This window comes from Grammomys surdaster, unplaced genomic scaffold, assembly GCF_004785775.1.
Source record: "Grammomys surdaster isolate TR1022 unplaced genomic scaffold, NIH_TR_1.0 126063, whole genome shotgun sequence".
In the NCBI taxonomy this organism is placed as follows: domain Eukaryota; kingdom Metazoa; phylum Chordata; class Mammalia; order Rodentia; family Muridae; genus Grammomys; species Grammomys surdaster.
In genome coordinates this window covers 5,563,044-5,577,514 of record NW_021620873.1, presented here as the reverse complement: position 1 = coordinate 5,577,514, position 14,471 = coordinate 5,563,044, and the positions used below count along the sequence as shown (strand labels likewise).

The 14,471-nt window shown below is 51.4% G+C and overlaps 2 protein-coding genes across 7 annotated transcripts in view; one reads left to right on the top strand and one right to left on the bottom strand.

Annotated features, from left to right (window-relative positions):
• The window catches only part of Nacc1 (nucleus accumbens associated 1), an 18,136-nt gene extending 15,408 nt beyond the window's left edge, over positions 1 to 2,728 (bottom strand). Inside the window, exon 1 of the mRNA XM_028755570.1 lies at positions 2,547 to 2,728. The gene's annotated coding sequence lies outside the window, so the exon portion shown is untranslated. The remainder of the gene's footprint in view (positions 1 to 2,546) is intronic.
• On the top strand, positions 1,227 to 14,471 carry Trmt1 (tRNA methyltransferase 1). Of its 6 annotated transcripts, none has more exons than XM_028755566.1 (17): positions 1,227 to 1,572; positions 4,357 to 4,557; positions 5,160 to 5,215; positions 5,460 to 5,596; positions 5,860 to 6,047; positions 9,693 to 9,808; positions 9,890 to 10,002; positions 11,368 to 11,516; positions 11,655 to 11,741; positions 11,815 to 11,884; positions 11,970 to 12,104; positions 12,193 to 12,278; positions 12,687 to 12,795; positions 12,896 to 12,972; positions 13,821 to 13,940; positions 14,023 to 14,152; positions 14,287 to 14,471. In XM_028755566.1, exons 2-17 carry the CDS (start codon positions 4,376 to 4,378, stop codon positions 14,446 to 14,448), a joined length of 1,917 nt encoding a protein of 638 aa, XP_028611399.1. In that variant the 5' UTR covers positions 1,227 to 1,572; positions 4,357 to 4,375; the 3' UTR covers positions 14,449 to 14,471. The 6 variants fall into 6 exon arrangements, with proteins under 6 accessions (XP_028611399.1, XP_028611398.1, XP_028611396.1 ...); XM_028755565.1 differs by lacking the exon at positions 1,227 to 1,572 and adding an exon at positions 3,958 to 4,055; XM_028755563.1 differs by lacking the exon at positions 1,227 to 1,572 and adding an exon at positions 3,958 to 4,055 and having other exon boundaries at positions 4,281 to 4,557.

Genomic DNA, 14,471 nt, shown 5'->3' with positions numbered 1-14,471 from the left:
TGCCCCAGCAGCTCCCCTTGGTCCACATGCATCAACAGCTAAAGCATAAAGTTGCAGCAGCAGCCAGTGGTGAGAATAAAGACAATTATAAAGATTCTGAGGTGTTACCAGTCTAACAGAGACAGCTGATGGGGGTGGGGGCTCCTTGGAGAGCTGCAGCAGCAGAGGGAACAATCTGAAAGCACCAAACTCTTTAACACAGGCCGCTGGACCTCAGCTCTCCTCAGCTCTCCTCCCCCGTCAAGAGACCAAGATAGAGGACACAGCCCAGGCAGCTGGTGGTCTTCTGAAGACTCCAAGGATATGAGGGAAAATGGAGACACAAGAAAGTCATCATTAAACCGGGCGGTGGTGGCACACACCTTTAATCCCAGCACTTGGGAGGCAGAGGCAGGAGGATTTCTGAGTTCGAGAGTTCGAGGCTAGCCTGGTCTACAGAGTGAGTTCCAGGACAGCCAGAGCTACACAGAGAAACCCTGTCTCGAAAAACCAAACCAAAAAAAAAAAAAAAAAAAAAAGTCATCATTAAACCCAGGACTGCCTGATACCAGCCGCCAGAAGTTTGTACCTGACTCTGGTGCTGAGGTGCCCAATCAAAGTCACCAAGACAAACTGTGTGTGGTGCCTCATTCCTATATAATCCCAGTAGTGGGATGATGAGCAAGAGGGCCATAGTTCAACACCAGTTTAGACCATAATAAGTTCAAGGTCAGCCTGAACTACAGTTAACACCAGCAACCAAGAAACAAATACTAACACAAACACACATACCCACCCAGGCACACACTATTAACCTTGCAATTAGTCCAGAGTTATAGTGTACTAAGAAACCAAAGTGAATAAGGCCCAGGCAAAGCAAAATCCCACTCCCAAACCACTAACACCCACTCCTACAACCACTTCCTAGAGCAGAACAACACTCCCGTGACCCTGTGCCCCTGGCTCCCAGATACGGAATGAAGAGAAGGGATGAACAGGCCTAGGATGAAGAAGCCCACACACTGTTCCTTGGAACTCCAGCAGCGGGACTGACTGAGCCAGTCCAGGGAGCCCAGGAAAGGCTAGGTCCAGAAAGAGTCCAACAGGGAATCGGAACAGCAGGAATTTCTCTGCTGATGCCATGAGGGCGAACTTGATTTACTAGGCATAGGCCACAATCTAGTCATATGACCAGGGACAAGCCCCGCCCCGAACCCCAGCTTCTTTCTCTGAAAAGAGAAAGCCAAAGACCCAGCGGTGGTGAGCAATCAATGAGCTTACCGGCTACACGCTTACCACACAACCTGACCTAGAAGGAGCACCAAGGGGGGGGGGGAGGCCCTGGGATCAGGAGCCCCGAGGCACAAGTCAGGATGTGTAGGTACCTGTTTTGTCTCAAAGACACACAGACCTTCAGGCCCTCACCATCCCAATATTTTATCTTCCAGGAGAAGACAGAATTCAGGCCCAAGCGGCAGGTTGGGCCTGGAAAGCTAGGGCGCTTGGCAAAGCAGTGAGATCTCATCTAGACTTGAGCCCCCAGGTTCCGGCGCCAGAAGGCTGAGAACGAATTCAGGACTCTAAAATACTCAGGTAATGTTTGCTGGGCTGCTTTCGTGCTGGGGGGGAGGGGGTGGGGGGGATGAGCAGGGGCTATCCACACAAAAAACAAGATGTTTGAACTAGGTATCCGGTGCAGCCCACGCTAACTCCCACCTACCCGCTGGCCTGTCCTTGCTTAGCAGATGGCCAAGGTTTCAGACAAGAGGCGTGGGAAAGAGGAAACCCCCTGGTTCTGACCCTAAGCAAACAGATGGAGGTGTGGGGGGGCAGATCCCTTAGCTCACCCTAGGTTTTCCTAACCTACCCCCCCTCATCCTAGCCCATAGGCCCTGTGCCACCTCCAAACTCCCAACACTCCTATCGTAGTTCGCAGCCTTACCTGATGTCCTCCAGTTGTAGTTTATCCCCACATCTCGGGTCTCTGACCTCGTGCGACCCCCTGCAAGCATCCCAGGGCTCTCCAATCCGCCCCCACTCGAGCAAGCTCCGCCCACCCCCCACCAAGTCTCACTTCCCGGGCTTTTCCTCACCGCCCCCCAAGGCCTGTAACCTGACCCGCCCACCCCCTCCCCAGCGCTCTCTACCTGCAAGCTCCGGCCCTCCCGCTACCCTCCAGGCCTTTTCCCTCGGGCGGCGCAGCCCTCCCCCCCCCCCTCGCCCTGGCCAGCCTGAGGCCTCCCCTCCCCCGCTCCGGCCTCGCCTACCGCCTCCACACAATTACCCCCTCCGGCCCTGAGACTTCAAGGATCTCGCGACCCGCGCCTCCCTCGGGCGGCCTTCAAGCCCCGCGGGCCCGGCCCGCGGCTGGACGCTGTAGGCCGCCAGCTGAGATTCGGCCATCTCACCCTTGCCCTCCCGCCGCTTTCAGCGCCGCGGGCTCAGCTTCTGGTTCGCAGCTGGGCGCCCCGAGGCCTCCCCTTTCGGGCCTCGGCCGGAACCTCGGATGTCCTCGGGCGGCCCCGGCGGGAGGAGGCCGGAATTGGGCCTGGGGCGGGCCATCTCACCTGCGCTGTGGCCGCGCTCCGGGGCCTCCCGGCGGGCTCCGCAGCGGCAGCTGGGGCCGGGCCTGGGCCCGGGGCGCGCCCCCCTGCGCCTCGGCCTCGGCCTCCGCCTCTGCGGCCTCCGCGGCCTCCGCCTCAGCAGCAGTGGTAGCCGCGGCGGCCATTCATTGTGGGCCAGGCCGCCCCAGCCGAGCGCCGAGGAGGCGCACGGCGCTGCCGGCAGGGAGGAAACGGCCTCGGCCCCGCCCCTTAGGCAAGCTTAGCTGCGCTTCGAGCGCACCCACTTCTTCCTCTGGGGTCTCAGTTCTGTAGATGGTCTAGTTGAGTGACTGTGGGACAGGTTGCTCTTTATTTTCTAACTTCAGTTTCTTGTAAAAGGAGAACGACGACTGTTCCAGGTACAAATTAGGCTCTTTGTGGAAATGAGGTCTCATGGAGCTGAGCTGAGGAAACTCGATCAAAAATCACAGGAAAGTGAATGTGAAGATTTAAACTTAGGCGAAGACAGGATGCTTACGCGATGTCAAGTTCTGTTAGAATTTTGCACTAACTCGGATTAACACGTCTTAGAACTAATGTTAGAGAGGTCTGACTACTTTCCACATCGGGTAGCAGAGTCAAGAAGAGAAAAGTGCGGACTGGATTAAGAGTGTATATTGCTCTTGTAGGCTAGAGTTCAGTTCCCAGCACTCATGTTATGTGGCTACAATTCTAGAGGATCCATCACCTTTTTCCTCCTTGGGGACTTACACCACATACACGTAAATAAGAATAAAATAAAAATTTAAAACAAAACAAGTACCGTTGGGTCAGGCTTCCAGATGGTGAGATGCCTGAAATCTCACCATCTGGAAGCCTGAGGCAGGAAACTACTGAGAGTTCGAATCTGCCCTAGGCTATATAGTTCCAGGATAACTTGGACTAAGAATCCCTCTACCCCAATTAAGAGATAACATATAGCAAGGAAAGCTAAGGTAACTCACACATCCTGGAGCGCCACATTTTCCTGCTTCCATACATTAGACCAACACTCAGAAGATTTACTGTCTGAGTGGCTCCTCTGCACACTTCACAGGCATTCTGTTATTTAACCTTTGTTCTTGACAGCTAAGATTTCTATTTAGCAGGTAAGGGAAATAAGAGCCTTATATTTTAAATAACTTGCCCAGAGTACGTGGTGGGACTGAAATTCAAAGCCAGGAATACTATTCTAGAGCCTGAGTTAACCCACAAGGTGCACACAGGAGACATCTAAAGGTGTCAAGTTTCTCTGCTTTTTGCCCTGAACTAAACTAGTGAAACTCTCTTGTAGAAGAGTTGTTTTATTGAAAACCATTTGTGTTGTGCAGCATGCGCACGTCCTTTCCTAGAAGAATCTTGATCTTAGTCGCCCACTGTAGATAGTGTCTCTAATTGGCCAGCTATTGTCATGTGACTGGCCCGCCCACTTTGCCAACATGGCCGCTCCCAGGCCCTAATGCGGGGAACGTGCACCGCGACTCGTTGGATCCGGTGAGCCGAAGGGAGAAGCGAGTCTGGGTGGGTGAGGGTGTGGGTGTTTTGGGAAATCTGCGCCGCGGGCCTAAGGCTCTGATGGGTTCAATCCCCTCGGGAACACAGGATGTTATCGAAGCCACCGGATTTTAGTTTCTAATTTATAGGTATGTAGGCCACCCTCGCCCCAGAATGCAGCTCTCTGACCTCCCTATGCCCTTCCCCTTCTCTCGAAAACGTCAGGCGGGTTGAGGCGCCCGCGGATGTTCCTCGCGAGGACGATCCTGTGTCTAAGCTGCCCTCTCCGTCCGGCCCGCAGCCTCTGTAGAACTCTCGTCATGGAACGGGAAGTCCAGGAGCCTCCTTCTCCACCAGAGATGGAGAACGGCACACGGTCCTGCGAAGAGCGCCCACCCGCGGCCCCGGTGGCGACTGTCACCGAGGGCGCCGCCAAAGTCGTCTTTCCCAATGCCAATGAGGTTTTCTACAACCCGGTGCAGGAGTTCAACCGGGACCTGACGTGAGCAAGGGTCGCGGGTCAGCTTGGCCAAGGGGAGTGGGTCAGTTAGGTAGAGGGACTTGGCACTCGAAGGAAGAGAAAGTTGGTAGGGAGGAGTCAGCATTAATCAAAGGCCAGCATCTTGAAAGATGAAGGCCCGCACCAGATTTCTATAGTAAGGGTCAGGACTTTGTATTCCTTTTAGGGTCCTCCAGCGTTCAAGGCATGTGACTCCCCTTTTCCCTTTACAATGTCGTCGTGGACTTTGACTTCCCGAAGTTAATTCCTTTAGTTGTATTCACACAGACTTACTAGTTTTCTGCAAGTCAAATTTCACATCAGTTCGCATACATTGATTTGAGGGACTGACAGGGGTGGGGGAGACACTTTGCAAAGGTCACCTTCAGGTTTTCTGGGTTTAACTAAAGATAGATCAGTTAGCATCAAAGTAAGCCTTTGAGATGGGATTTCTCTTTATTAGAATTTGGGACAGTAGGGAAGGGACTTTATGTATTAGAGAGAGACAACAACCTTTTCAATTGTCAAAGGGAGGACTGAAGACCTGGGCTTCCGCTAAGGAGCTAGCATACAAGAGTTTACAAGCTGACCATTCCCTCCTCCAGGTGTGCTGTGATCACGGAGTTTGCTCGAATTCATCTTGGGGCCAAGGGAATCCAGAGTGAGTGGAGGTTCAGTCCTGGGAGCAGGGGGAAGAGTGTCACACATAAAGGTCACTTTCCACTTTACCCATGCCTCATTTAGGCCCTGAACTCTCTAGGCTCTCTGCCCTTTCTGTCTTTCTCCTGGGGGTTCAGGGAAGGGCTTTCTTGCATGAGTCATCAGATTTTGACCATTTGAAAGTTACAGTGAAATTTCTTAAAAGGACCATTGATAGTCTCTGGTTTTTGCCTGAGCGACTGCAGTCAAGGTTCCAGGAGAGAAGGACTTGCAGAAAATAGCTGTGGACATGTCTGATCAAGAGGAGGAACTAGCTGGAAAGAATGAAAATCTGGCCCCAGGAGACCAGCCTCGGACAGCTGCAGTCGGTGAGATCTGTGAGGTAGGGGCCTCAGAAAGAGCTGGCCACTTGGGAGTCTGGGTGAGAGGAAGGAGCTGAGGGGCTCTAGAAGGTGGCTGTGGGAGATCTACAAGAGCCCAGAAAAACAGGAGACCTGGACATCAGTCAGCAGGATGGCTCCCTGGTAAATACATGCTACAAAACCCTTAAGACCTGAGTTTGATCCCCATGGTGGAAGGAGAGAACTGACTCAGTTGTACATAAGAATGAAATAAGAGATGTCTTTCTTTGCTTACTTCCAATAGGAAGGTTTACGAGTGCTGGAAGGCCTAGCAGCTTCTGGTCTGCGTTCCATCCGATTTGCCCTAGAGATTCCTGGCCTCCGGTCTGTGGTTGCCAATGACGCTTCTGCCCGGGCGGTAGAGCTTATGCACAGAAACGTGGAGCTCAACGGTGTGGCGCATCTTGTTCAGCCCAACCAGGCGGATGCCCGGTAGGCTGGTTGGCCATTGTCGGTGGTGGGCGGTACTGGAGGTGGAACCAGGCCTTCACGTATGCTAATCAGTGGCTAAGCAACTTCTCCAGCTCCTAATAGGGCCTAGGCAGGCCTGCTAGGCCTTCAACTTATACCCTGGAATGTGGCTACCTGGGGACTAATTCTAGCTCTGTTTAGCCTCCAAGTATGACCTTGGTTAGCCTTTTTGAATTTTTAATTCTCTTGTTTGTGAAAGAATAGTAATTTTACAGGGGTTATGCAATTCTGTTTTTCTAATTTTTCTTTTATTTACCTATGCTTGAGAGACCATCAGTAGGTCCTCAGGCTTGTGTTGAAAGTACTTTCTTCTACCAAGCCATCTGGATAGTCTTGAGAGCATCATGTAACGGAGGGTAGTCTAGAACTTTGTGACTGAAGATGACCCTGCATTTTTAACATTTAAAAATAGTTGTACTTTACGTGTTTAGCCTGTGCATGTGTGCCTGGAGCCCTTCCATGCCAAAAGGAGGTGTTAGACACCCTGAAGAGGGAGTTACAGTTAGTTGTGAGCCATGGGGGTGCTGTAGAACGAATTCAGGCCCTCTGCAAGAGCAACATGTGCTCTTAACTGGTGAGCCAACTCTCTGGCCTTTTTTACGTTTTTAAATTATATCATGCGTGTGCATGTGTATGTGTTCAGAGATCGATTCATAGGAGTCGCTTCTATCTTTCCACACGTGGGTCCAGGGATCAAATATGTAGTCCTAGCTGGCCGGAAACTCTGAGATCTGCCTCCCAAGTGCTGGGGTTATTACTACACCTGGCTCTGACTGAGTTTCTGACGCTTGAGACTTTCCCTGAATGTACAGTTAGAGGCATGTACTACCATGCCTAGTTTATTCAGTAATGGGATCAGATGGAGCCTAGAAGTAGGTAAGCACTCTACCAACTGAACTACATCCCCGGCACACAGCCCCCTTTTGGTAAGATGGAGTCTCATGAAGTTCATGCTGGCCTCTCCTCAACTCTATGGTTGTGACCTTGAACTATTGATGTCCAGCCTCCACCTTTGTGATAGGACTTTAGGCTTGATTACAGGAGTCCTGGCTTTTGTTTTTCTGGTTTCTTGAGACAGAGTTGGTCTGCCTGCCCTGGCTTTCCGGGAACTAGACTGTAGAAGATAGGCTGGCCTCGAACTCACACAGAAACACTTGAATCTAGTGCTGAGATTAAAGGCATATGCCACAATAGCCTGGCGTCTTTTCTTTCTCTCTCTCTCTCTCTCTCTCTCTCTCTCTCTCTCTCTTTCTTTCAAGAGACAGGGTCACACATTGTAGCCCTTGGTGGCCTAGAAGTCATAGAGATCTAATTGCCTCTGCCTTCCCAGTACTGGGATTAAAGGTGTGAGCTACCACACAGACCCATAGTGGTCTTCTTAACTAATAGAAGTGTATGGCCCAAACTTTGTATGGTGGTGTTGTTTAATAGTGAAGAATGTATCTACATATGGGACTTTGTACACATGGTCTGACCAATTTGAACTCAAGATTTCCTTCAGCCTCCCAAGTAGTTTGAGATTATAAATTTATAACACCAGGCTCCAGAAAGCCGCTTTCTTTTCTAATGTCAACCTTGTAGTTCACACTGCTCACCCCTCCCACCTCAGGCTGTTTCTCTAAGGCCCCCTCCCACTCTGTTGTTCCACCTCCTTTGACAAGTGCCTACCTTCGTCTTGTTTTTAAATTTCTTATATTATTTCATGTGTAGGACTATTTTGCCTGTATGTATGTACAACACATGAGTCTGAGGTCAGAGGGGGCATTGGATCCCCTAGAACTTGAGTCATGGGTCATTGTGAGTCACCTTGTCAGTGCTGGTGACTACATGTGAATCCTCTGCAAAAGCAGCAAATGTCCCTAATCATTGAGCCATCTCCTCAGCCATATTATTTATTGGTTTATTTTGTTTTGTTTAGGGTCTCACTATATAGCCATGACTATCCTGACTAGTTACTATGTTGACCAGGCTAGCCTAGAATCGACAAGGGATTTGCCTGCCTCTGCCTCTTAAGTGCTGAGAGTAAAGATGTGCACCAGCACACCTTGGTTTTTTTTAAAAAAACTTTTTTGTTAGTTGTTGTTTGCAGCCACCTAGCCTGTGTGGTATGAACCAAACTTGTGTGCTCTTCTGAACCAAGTCCTCATCCTGCCCAGCCCACCTTCCTTTTTCTTTCTTTTTTTTTTTTTAAACCCTTTTAAGCAGGGTCTTAGTGTGTAGCAGAGGAAGTCTCAAATGCAGGACAATCCCTCACCTCAGCTTCACAGTTGGGGGAGCACAGCTGTGCTGTAGCTTAGTGGTAAAGTACTCACCCAGCACTTGTTGGCCCGTGCTCAGGCAGGAGACTAATGCTATAGACCGCTGTAATAGTGCAGGTGTGCGGCACCCTGCTGAGCCAGAACTATAGACTGCCTTAATAGTGCAGCTGTGCGGCACCCTGCTGAGCCGGAAATGACTTCTGTCCGGAGACCAGCCTCACGTGCACTCATGTAAATGACAGTTGTTCCAATGTCAACTGTGGAACCCAAAGATCTGCCTGCTCTCTAAAGGACCTGGGTCTTATTCCAAGTACCATCAAGGCTGCTCGAAACTGCTTATAACTTCAGTCCCAGGACTCTTTAACTCCTTCTTCTGTCCTCTAAGGGCACATGGTGTACTCCAAGATATTCACATGATACACAGACATATATGCAGACAAAACACCTGCACACGTAAATAAAAATTTTTAAAATGTCAGCAGATGAAGCTAATTGTTGGTTGTTGTGACCAGCTCAGAGTCCTTTCATCTCCCTGGAGTATACAGGTGCATGTGTCACTGAACTGGGGTCTGGTCAGTAGGATTTTTGTTGCTGTTTGTTTGCATTAGGTATGGTCTGTTTCCCGGGCTGGCCTTGAACTTGTGATTTTCCTGCCTTAGCCTCATAGTTAGCTAGGTCTGAAGTATCAGGCTTGGCGTAGACCCAATTTATTTTTCACTTCTTTTGTTGTTATTTTGTTTTAAGCTTATGTGTGTGTGTGCGCGCGCGCGCGCTCACCAGAGAGAGAGAGAGAGAGAGAGAGAGAGATTGAGAGAGAGAGAGATTGAGAGAGAGAGATTGATTAAGATCAAGAGCGAGCGTGCATACACTGTGAAGCTGAATACTAGCACCTGAAGAGGATGTCCAAGGTAGTCATCACAGCAGGGGTGCTGAGTCATCACAGCAGGGGTGCTGAGTCATCACAGCAGGGGTGCATACTCTTGTCTTTTGTGAGAGTCACAGTTCTCTCTTAACCACTGAGCCTCATCACTAGCCCCTGACAGCTTGGTTTCTTTATGGCTACAAGGGTTGAGGGATTTTGAGCTGTTGTTTCTCAGGGTTTATAAGTGGAGAGACTAAGTCGTGTGTAAAACAAGAAGTCAGTTAGCAAGTGGCCAAAGGGGCTGGGTTTTTGCTTAGCATTAAAACACTTGCCTAGCATGCATGAGACTCAGGGTTCCCGTCTGTATGGCTAAACTATACCAAATGGCTAAGCTAGCCTCAAGTTCAAGGGCAAAACCACTGTGCTATAGGAGACAGGGCGGGGCCTTGGTTTAAGAGGCTGCGAACTTGGACCCCTCACATCTAGGATGCTGATGTACCAACACCAAAAGGCACCTGACCGTTTTGATGTCATTGACCTGGACCCCTATGGAAGCCCCGCCCCCTTCCTGGATGCAGCAGTGCAGGCTGTGAGTGATGGAGGTGAGGCTGGCCCAGGGACACCCAAGCAGGTGCAGGGCAGGGGGTTTGGCGGGTTTATCACTGCCCAGCTCCTCCCCACAGGACTTCTGTGTATCACCTGCACGGACATGGCAGTACTGGCAGGGAACAGCGGAGAGACGTGCTACAGCAAGTATGGAGCCATGGCCCTCAAGAGCCGAGCCTGCCATGAAATGGTGAGACTCCCTGGCAGCCAGCCTGGGAACTGGGGAATAGGCTGTCCCTGTTCCTACCCTGACCCTTTGAGCATACCTTCCTGTACTGATGACCTGCTCAGTGCCCTCAGACGGCCAGAACTGGCCCACTCCAAGCTGTGACGTGATGGGCAAACTAGCTGATCTGTGACATCCTTGCTCAGTGCGCATTAACTTTTTTTCTAGCATTCTATAGTGTAACTTAATTTTAAAAAGTGTTTTTGCTCGAAAAACCAAAAAATAAAAATAAAAAAATGAAAGTATTTTTGCTAGGTATGGTGGTGCATGGCAGTACTTGGGAGGCAGAGGCAGGTAGATCGCTTGTGAGACCAGTCTGGTCTAAATAGTGTTCCAGGACAGCCAAGGCTACATAGTGAAACCCTGACTCAAAAAAAAAAAAAGCTTGTGTGTGTGTGTGTGCGTGTGTGTGCACGTGCACGCACACACACCCTTTTACCCTCTTTTACATTAGGGCGGCGGCGTGTGTGCCACACTGATGTCAGGGCAGCTGCCTGCAGTCCACTCTTCCCTTCCAGCATTAGCATCCAACATCAGTCTCAGTGGCGGGCGCCTTTACCCACTGAGCCATCTTGCTACCTCAAAATGAGGCTGCCGAGTATTCCAAGCAGGAATTCTTCTGTGTGACCGCTCATGCACTAAATTATAGACACAGCACTAAGGAGAAAACTCGGTTTCCATATTGTACCTGGGAATGGATACTGTACATTCAAGGTGCTTTGCCACCGAGCCCCGCCCCCGGTACAAGAAGCCCTGGTGTTGAAAGTTTGAGACAGGCTTTCTTGTAGCCTAGGCTGGCCTCAAACTTGCTATGTAGCTCAAGTTCAACTTAAACTCCTAACCTTCCCACTTCTACCTTCCACAAAAAAAAAAAAAAAAAAAAAAAAAAAAATCCTAAAGGAGTGTTTTCCCAGGTCTGAGCTCTAATCCTGGCTTAGCCTGGCACTCTGACAGCACCCTTCTGGCCCTTAGTTTTGCATCTGTTAAAGAGGTGTGGTCATGGCATCACTCTATGCTCGGGAAGGTAAGGCAGGGAGGTAGAGTCAAAGAAAGGTAGATCCTGTCCTTGTTTCTTAAAGTCCCTTGTCATCTTTCAAGCCCAGGCAGTGCTTTTTCATGTCAGAGGTACACTCCGAGCTTGGGATAGGTTCACATCACCTGTGCAGGCTCTGGTCATTCAGTGCCTGCTACTAGCCACAGGAATGACTGTCATGGCTCTGCAGATGGAGAAACTGGGACAGAAAATACTGGCTTGGGGTGGGCTCTAAGCCCAACATGCATTTCCAAGTTTGTTCTTCCTGGTTAATACCCATCCATCCCTGCCACCAGGCCCTGAGAATCGTGCTGCACAGCCTGGATCTGCATGCCAACTGCTACCAGCGCTATATCGTGCCACTGCTCTGCATCAGTGTCGACTTCTATGTCCGGGTGTTTGTACGAGTTTTCACAGGCCAGGCCAAGGTTAAGTCCTCAGCCAGGTAAGCCCACAGGAAGGGAGATAAGAAGACTTGTCCTCAGGGACCTCGGTGTCTGAAGAGGGACTGAGTCAGACTGAGGGAAGAGTTGAGTTGTAGTGAGCACATCAGGCACTCATGGCCTCTCCTGGGTTTCCACAGTAAGCAGGCCCTGGTGTTCCAGTGTGTGGGTTGTGGAGCCTTCTACCTGCAGCGCCTTGGCAAAGCATCCGGAGACCCTGACGGCAGGTGAGCAAGGGCATTTTGGGTTGAAATGAAGGATGTCCTAGGTCCCCATCCCTCCAACCACCTCTCCTTGCAGGGTCAAGTTCTCTGCAGCCTGTGGTCCTCCAGTGGCCCCTGAGTGTGAGCATTGTGGACAGAGACACCAGGTGAGCCCAGGCCAGAGGCTGTGGGCCAGGGTCGGGGACTTAGCCGGTCATGCTCCTTTCTCATCTGTATCTTTGGGGTCCACAGCTTGGGGGCCCCATGTGGGCAGAGCCCATCCATGACCTGGACTTTGTGAGCCGAGTTCTTGAGGCAGTGACTACTAACTCTGGCCGCTTCCACACTTCCATGAGGATCCAAGGTGTCCTCAGTGTTGTTACTGAGGTATGAGCTGGGCCTGCGGAGGGAGGGGGCCTTCTGTGCCCACCTTTGTGCCAGCAGCACTCCATGCCACTCCGTGCTCACCTCTCAGGAACTTCCTGATGTCCCTCTCTACTACACTCTGGACCATCTGAGCAGCACCATCCACTGCAACACCCCCCGCCTCCTGCAGCTTCGGTGAGGCCTGGGGCAGCTCGGACAATCAAAGTCTGCTGTATGCTTATTGCAGAGCTGAGATCGCATGTTTTACGTATATGTGTTTTGCCTACACGTGTATAAGTGAGTACACCCTCTGCATGCAGTGCCTGAAGAGGCCAGGAGGTGTCAGATTCCTCAGAGCTGGAGTTAACAGAGGATTTATAGCTGCAGTGTGGGTGCTGGGTTCCAAAACCCAGAGATCTCTACAAGAGCAGCGAGTGGTCCTAACCACTGAGTTCTCTCTCCAGCCTCCAGCAGTAGTTTTGATGTGACAGTCTATGACATGGGTTGCTGTGAACAAAACAGCTATGCTATTCCTGGCTTGTGCCCACCTGGGTCAGCCTGTGCTTTGTGGTCTAGCCTCCTCTTTGTGGTCTCTCCACCCAGGTCAGCTCTCCTTCATGCTGGTTTCCGAGTCTCTCTCTCCCATGCCTGTAAAAATGCAGTGAAGACAGATGCTCCTCCTGTAGCTCTCTGGGACATCATGCGTTGCTGGGTGAGAGCAGGTGACCCCCTGGTTCAAGGCAGGAGGGCAAGGAAGAAGTGGTGGCGTGGGTGCTCCTCAGGCTTAGCATCTCCTTGATCTCTGTCCCCAGGAGAAGGAGTGTCCGGTGAAAAGGGAGCGGCTGTCTGAAAGCAGTCCAGCCTTCCGAATCCTTGCTGTAGAGCCCAAGTATGGACAGATATTCTGGGGGGGGGGGGGGTGACAGGCTACCTTTCAGGTATAGCAGGCACACCTACACAGAGGACAGATATGCGGGGGGAACGACAGGCTACCTTTCAGGAGTAGCAGGCACATGTTGGGGGTGGTAGTGGTGGGGACAACAGGCTACCTTTCAGGCATAGCAGGGACATGTACACAGAGGACAGAGATCATTTGAGGAAAATCCAGAACCTCTTTTCCACCTTGACTTCCCCCTGTGCCCTTTCTCACTTTTTTGCACCATCTGCTCTTTAGCCGTACATACATGAGAGTATCTGGGTCAGATCACAGAGCACAGAACCCTCCATAGCTGGCTCTTTCCTCAGTAGCAGCCTCAGCTCAGTACACAGTCTGTCCCAGCATGGGCCCTTTGCCCAGGCCCTTCTCTCACACCTCAGAAGTGTCCTGGACTGGACCGTTCTGACAAGGGTTGCATCCCAACTTATGTCTTTTACCAAAACAGTTATTGAGCGGCATGTCCCAACACAACACAATCTTATTATTTTTATTTCTTTATAGTGCTGGGGATAGAACCTAAAGCCTTACATATGCTGGGCAAGCTCTCTACTTGAGCCACACCCCTCGCCCTACTTATTTCTGATTTGTCTTCTTGTCTCTGATGCTGCAAAATCAGCTCCACTGGAGCAGATCCAGGCCTCTTTGTCAGAAATGCACTAGGAATCTCAGGTGGTTACTGACCAAATGGAAGAACTCTGAGCCTGGCAGACCTGTGGTGTTGCCTCAGGGTGGGCAGGGTCTGGGGCTGTCTGTGTTCACCCTGCATGGCCACTGCCTCCAGCCTCCACCCATTTGTCCAGGCTGAAGGCCAACTTCAACATCCGGGAAGACGCCAACCCCATCTCCCGCCAGCGAGGACTTAAGCGCTTCCAGGCCAATCCAGAAGCCAACTGGGGTCCCCGGCCCCGAGCCCGGCCGGGGTGAGTGGTAACGTCGTAGAGGTGAGGGTTTCCCAGGGCTGGGCAAAGACAAAGTGGGGTATCCCCACCCCTCTCTGTACAGGGGCAAGGCAGCAAGTGAAGATCCAGCAGAGAGACGGAGGCTGCTACAGAACAAGCGTAAGGAGCCAGCTGAGGACCCAGCCCAGCGGGCAGCTCGCCTCAAGACATTTCCTTGCAAACGATTCAAAGAGGTGATTCTCTCCTTCCACCCTCCCTGCCACAGGGCCAAGGACGGGCGTCAGGTCCAGCTGGGACCAGGGACTGAGGAAAGAAGCCCAGGCTGGTGCTCACAGCCTGGAGCTCCATCACTCTGTTCTCTCACCAGGGTACCTGTCAACTAGGGGACCAGTGCTGTTATTCACACAGCCCTGCAGCTCCTGTGGCCTCTGCTGATAACCCCAGCACAGACTGTCCGGAGACTACCACTGAGATCTCCCCTGGACCCAAGTCTGCTGATGGGGCCATTCCTGGGCCAGGTGTAGACTGAGACAATAAAGAGATGTAACCTGC

What these genes read in the sequence shown, in the direction of transcription:
- Trmt1 (XM_028755563.1), top strand. Translation starts at nt 4,301, where the DNA reads ATGTTCCTCGCGAGGACGATCCTGTGTCTAAGCTGCCCTCTCCGTCCG. An exon ending in GCCGAGCCTGCCATGAAATG is followed by an intron (nt 10,003 to 11,367) that starts GTGAGACTCCCT and finishes CCCTGCCACCAG; the next exon opens with GCCCTGAGAATCGTGCTGCA. An exon ending in CGGCCCCGAGCCCGGCCGGG is followed by an intron (nt 13,941 to 14,022) that starts GTGAGTGGTAAC and finishes CTCTCTGTACAG; the next exon opens with GGGCAAGGCAGCAAGTGAAG.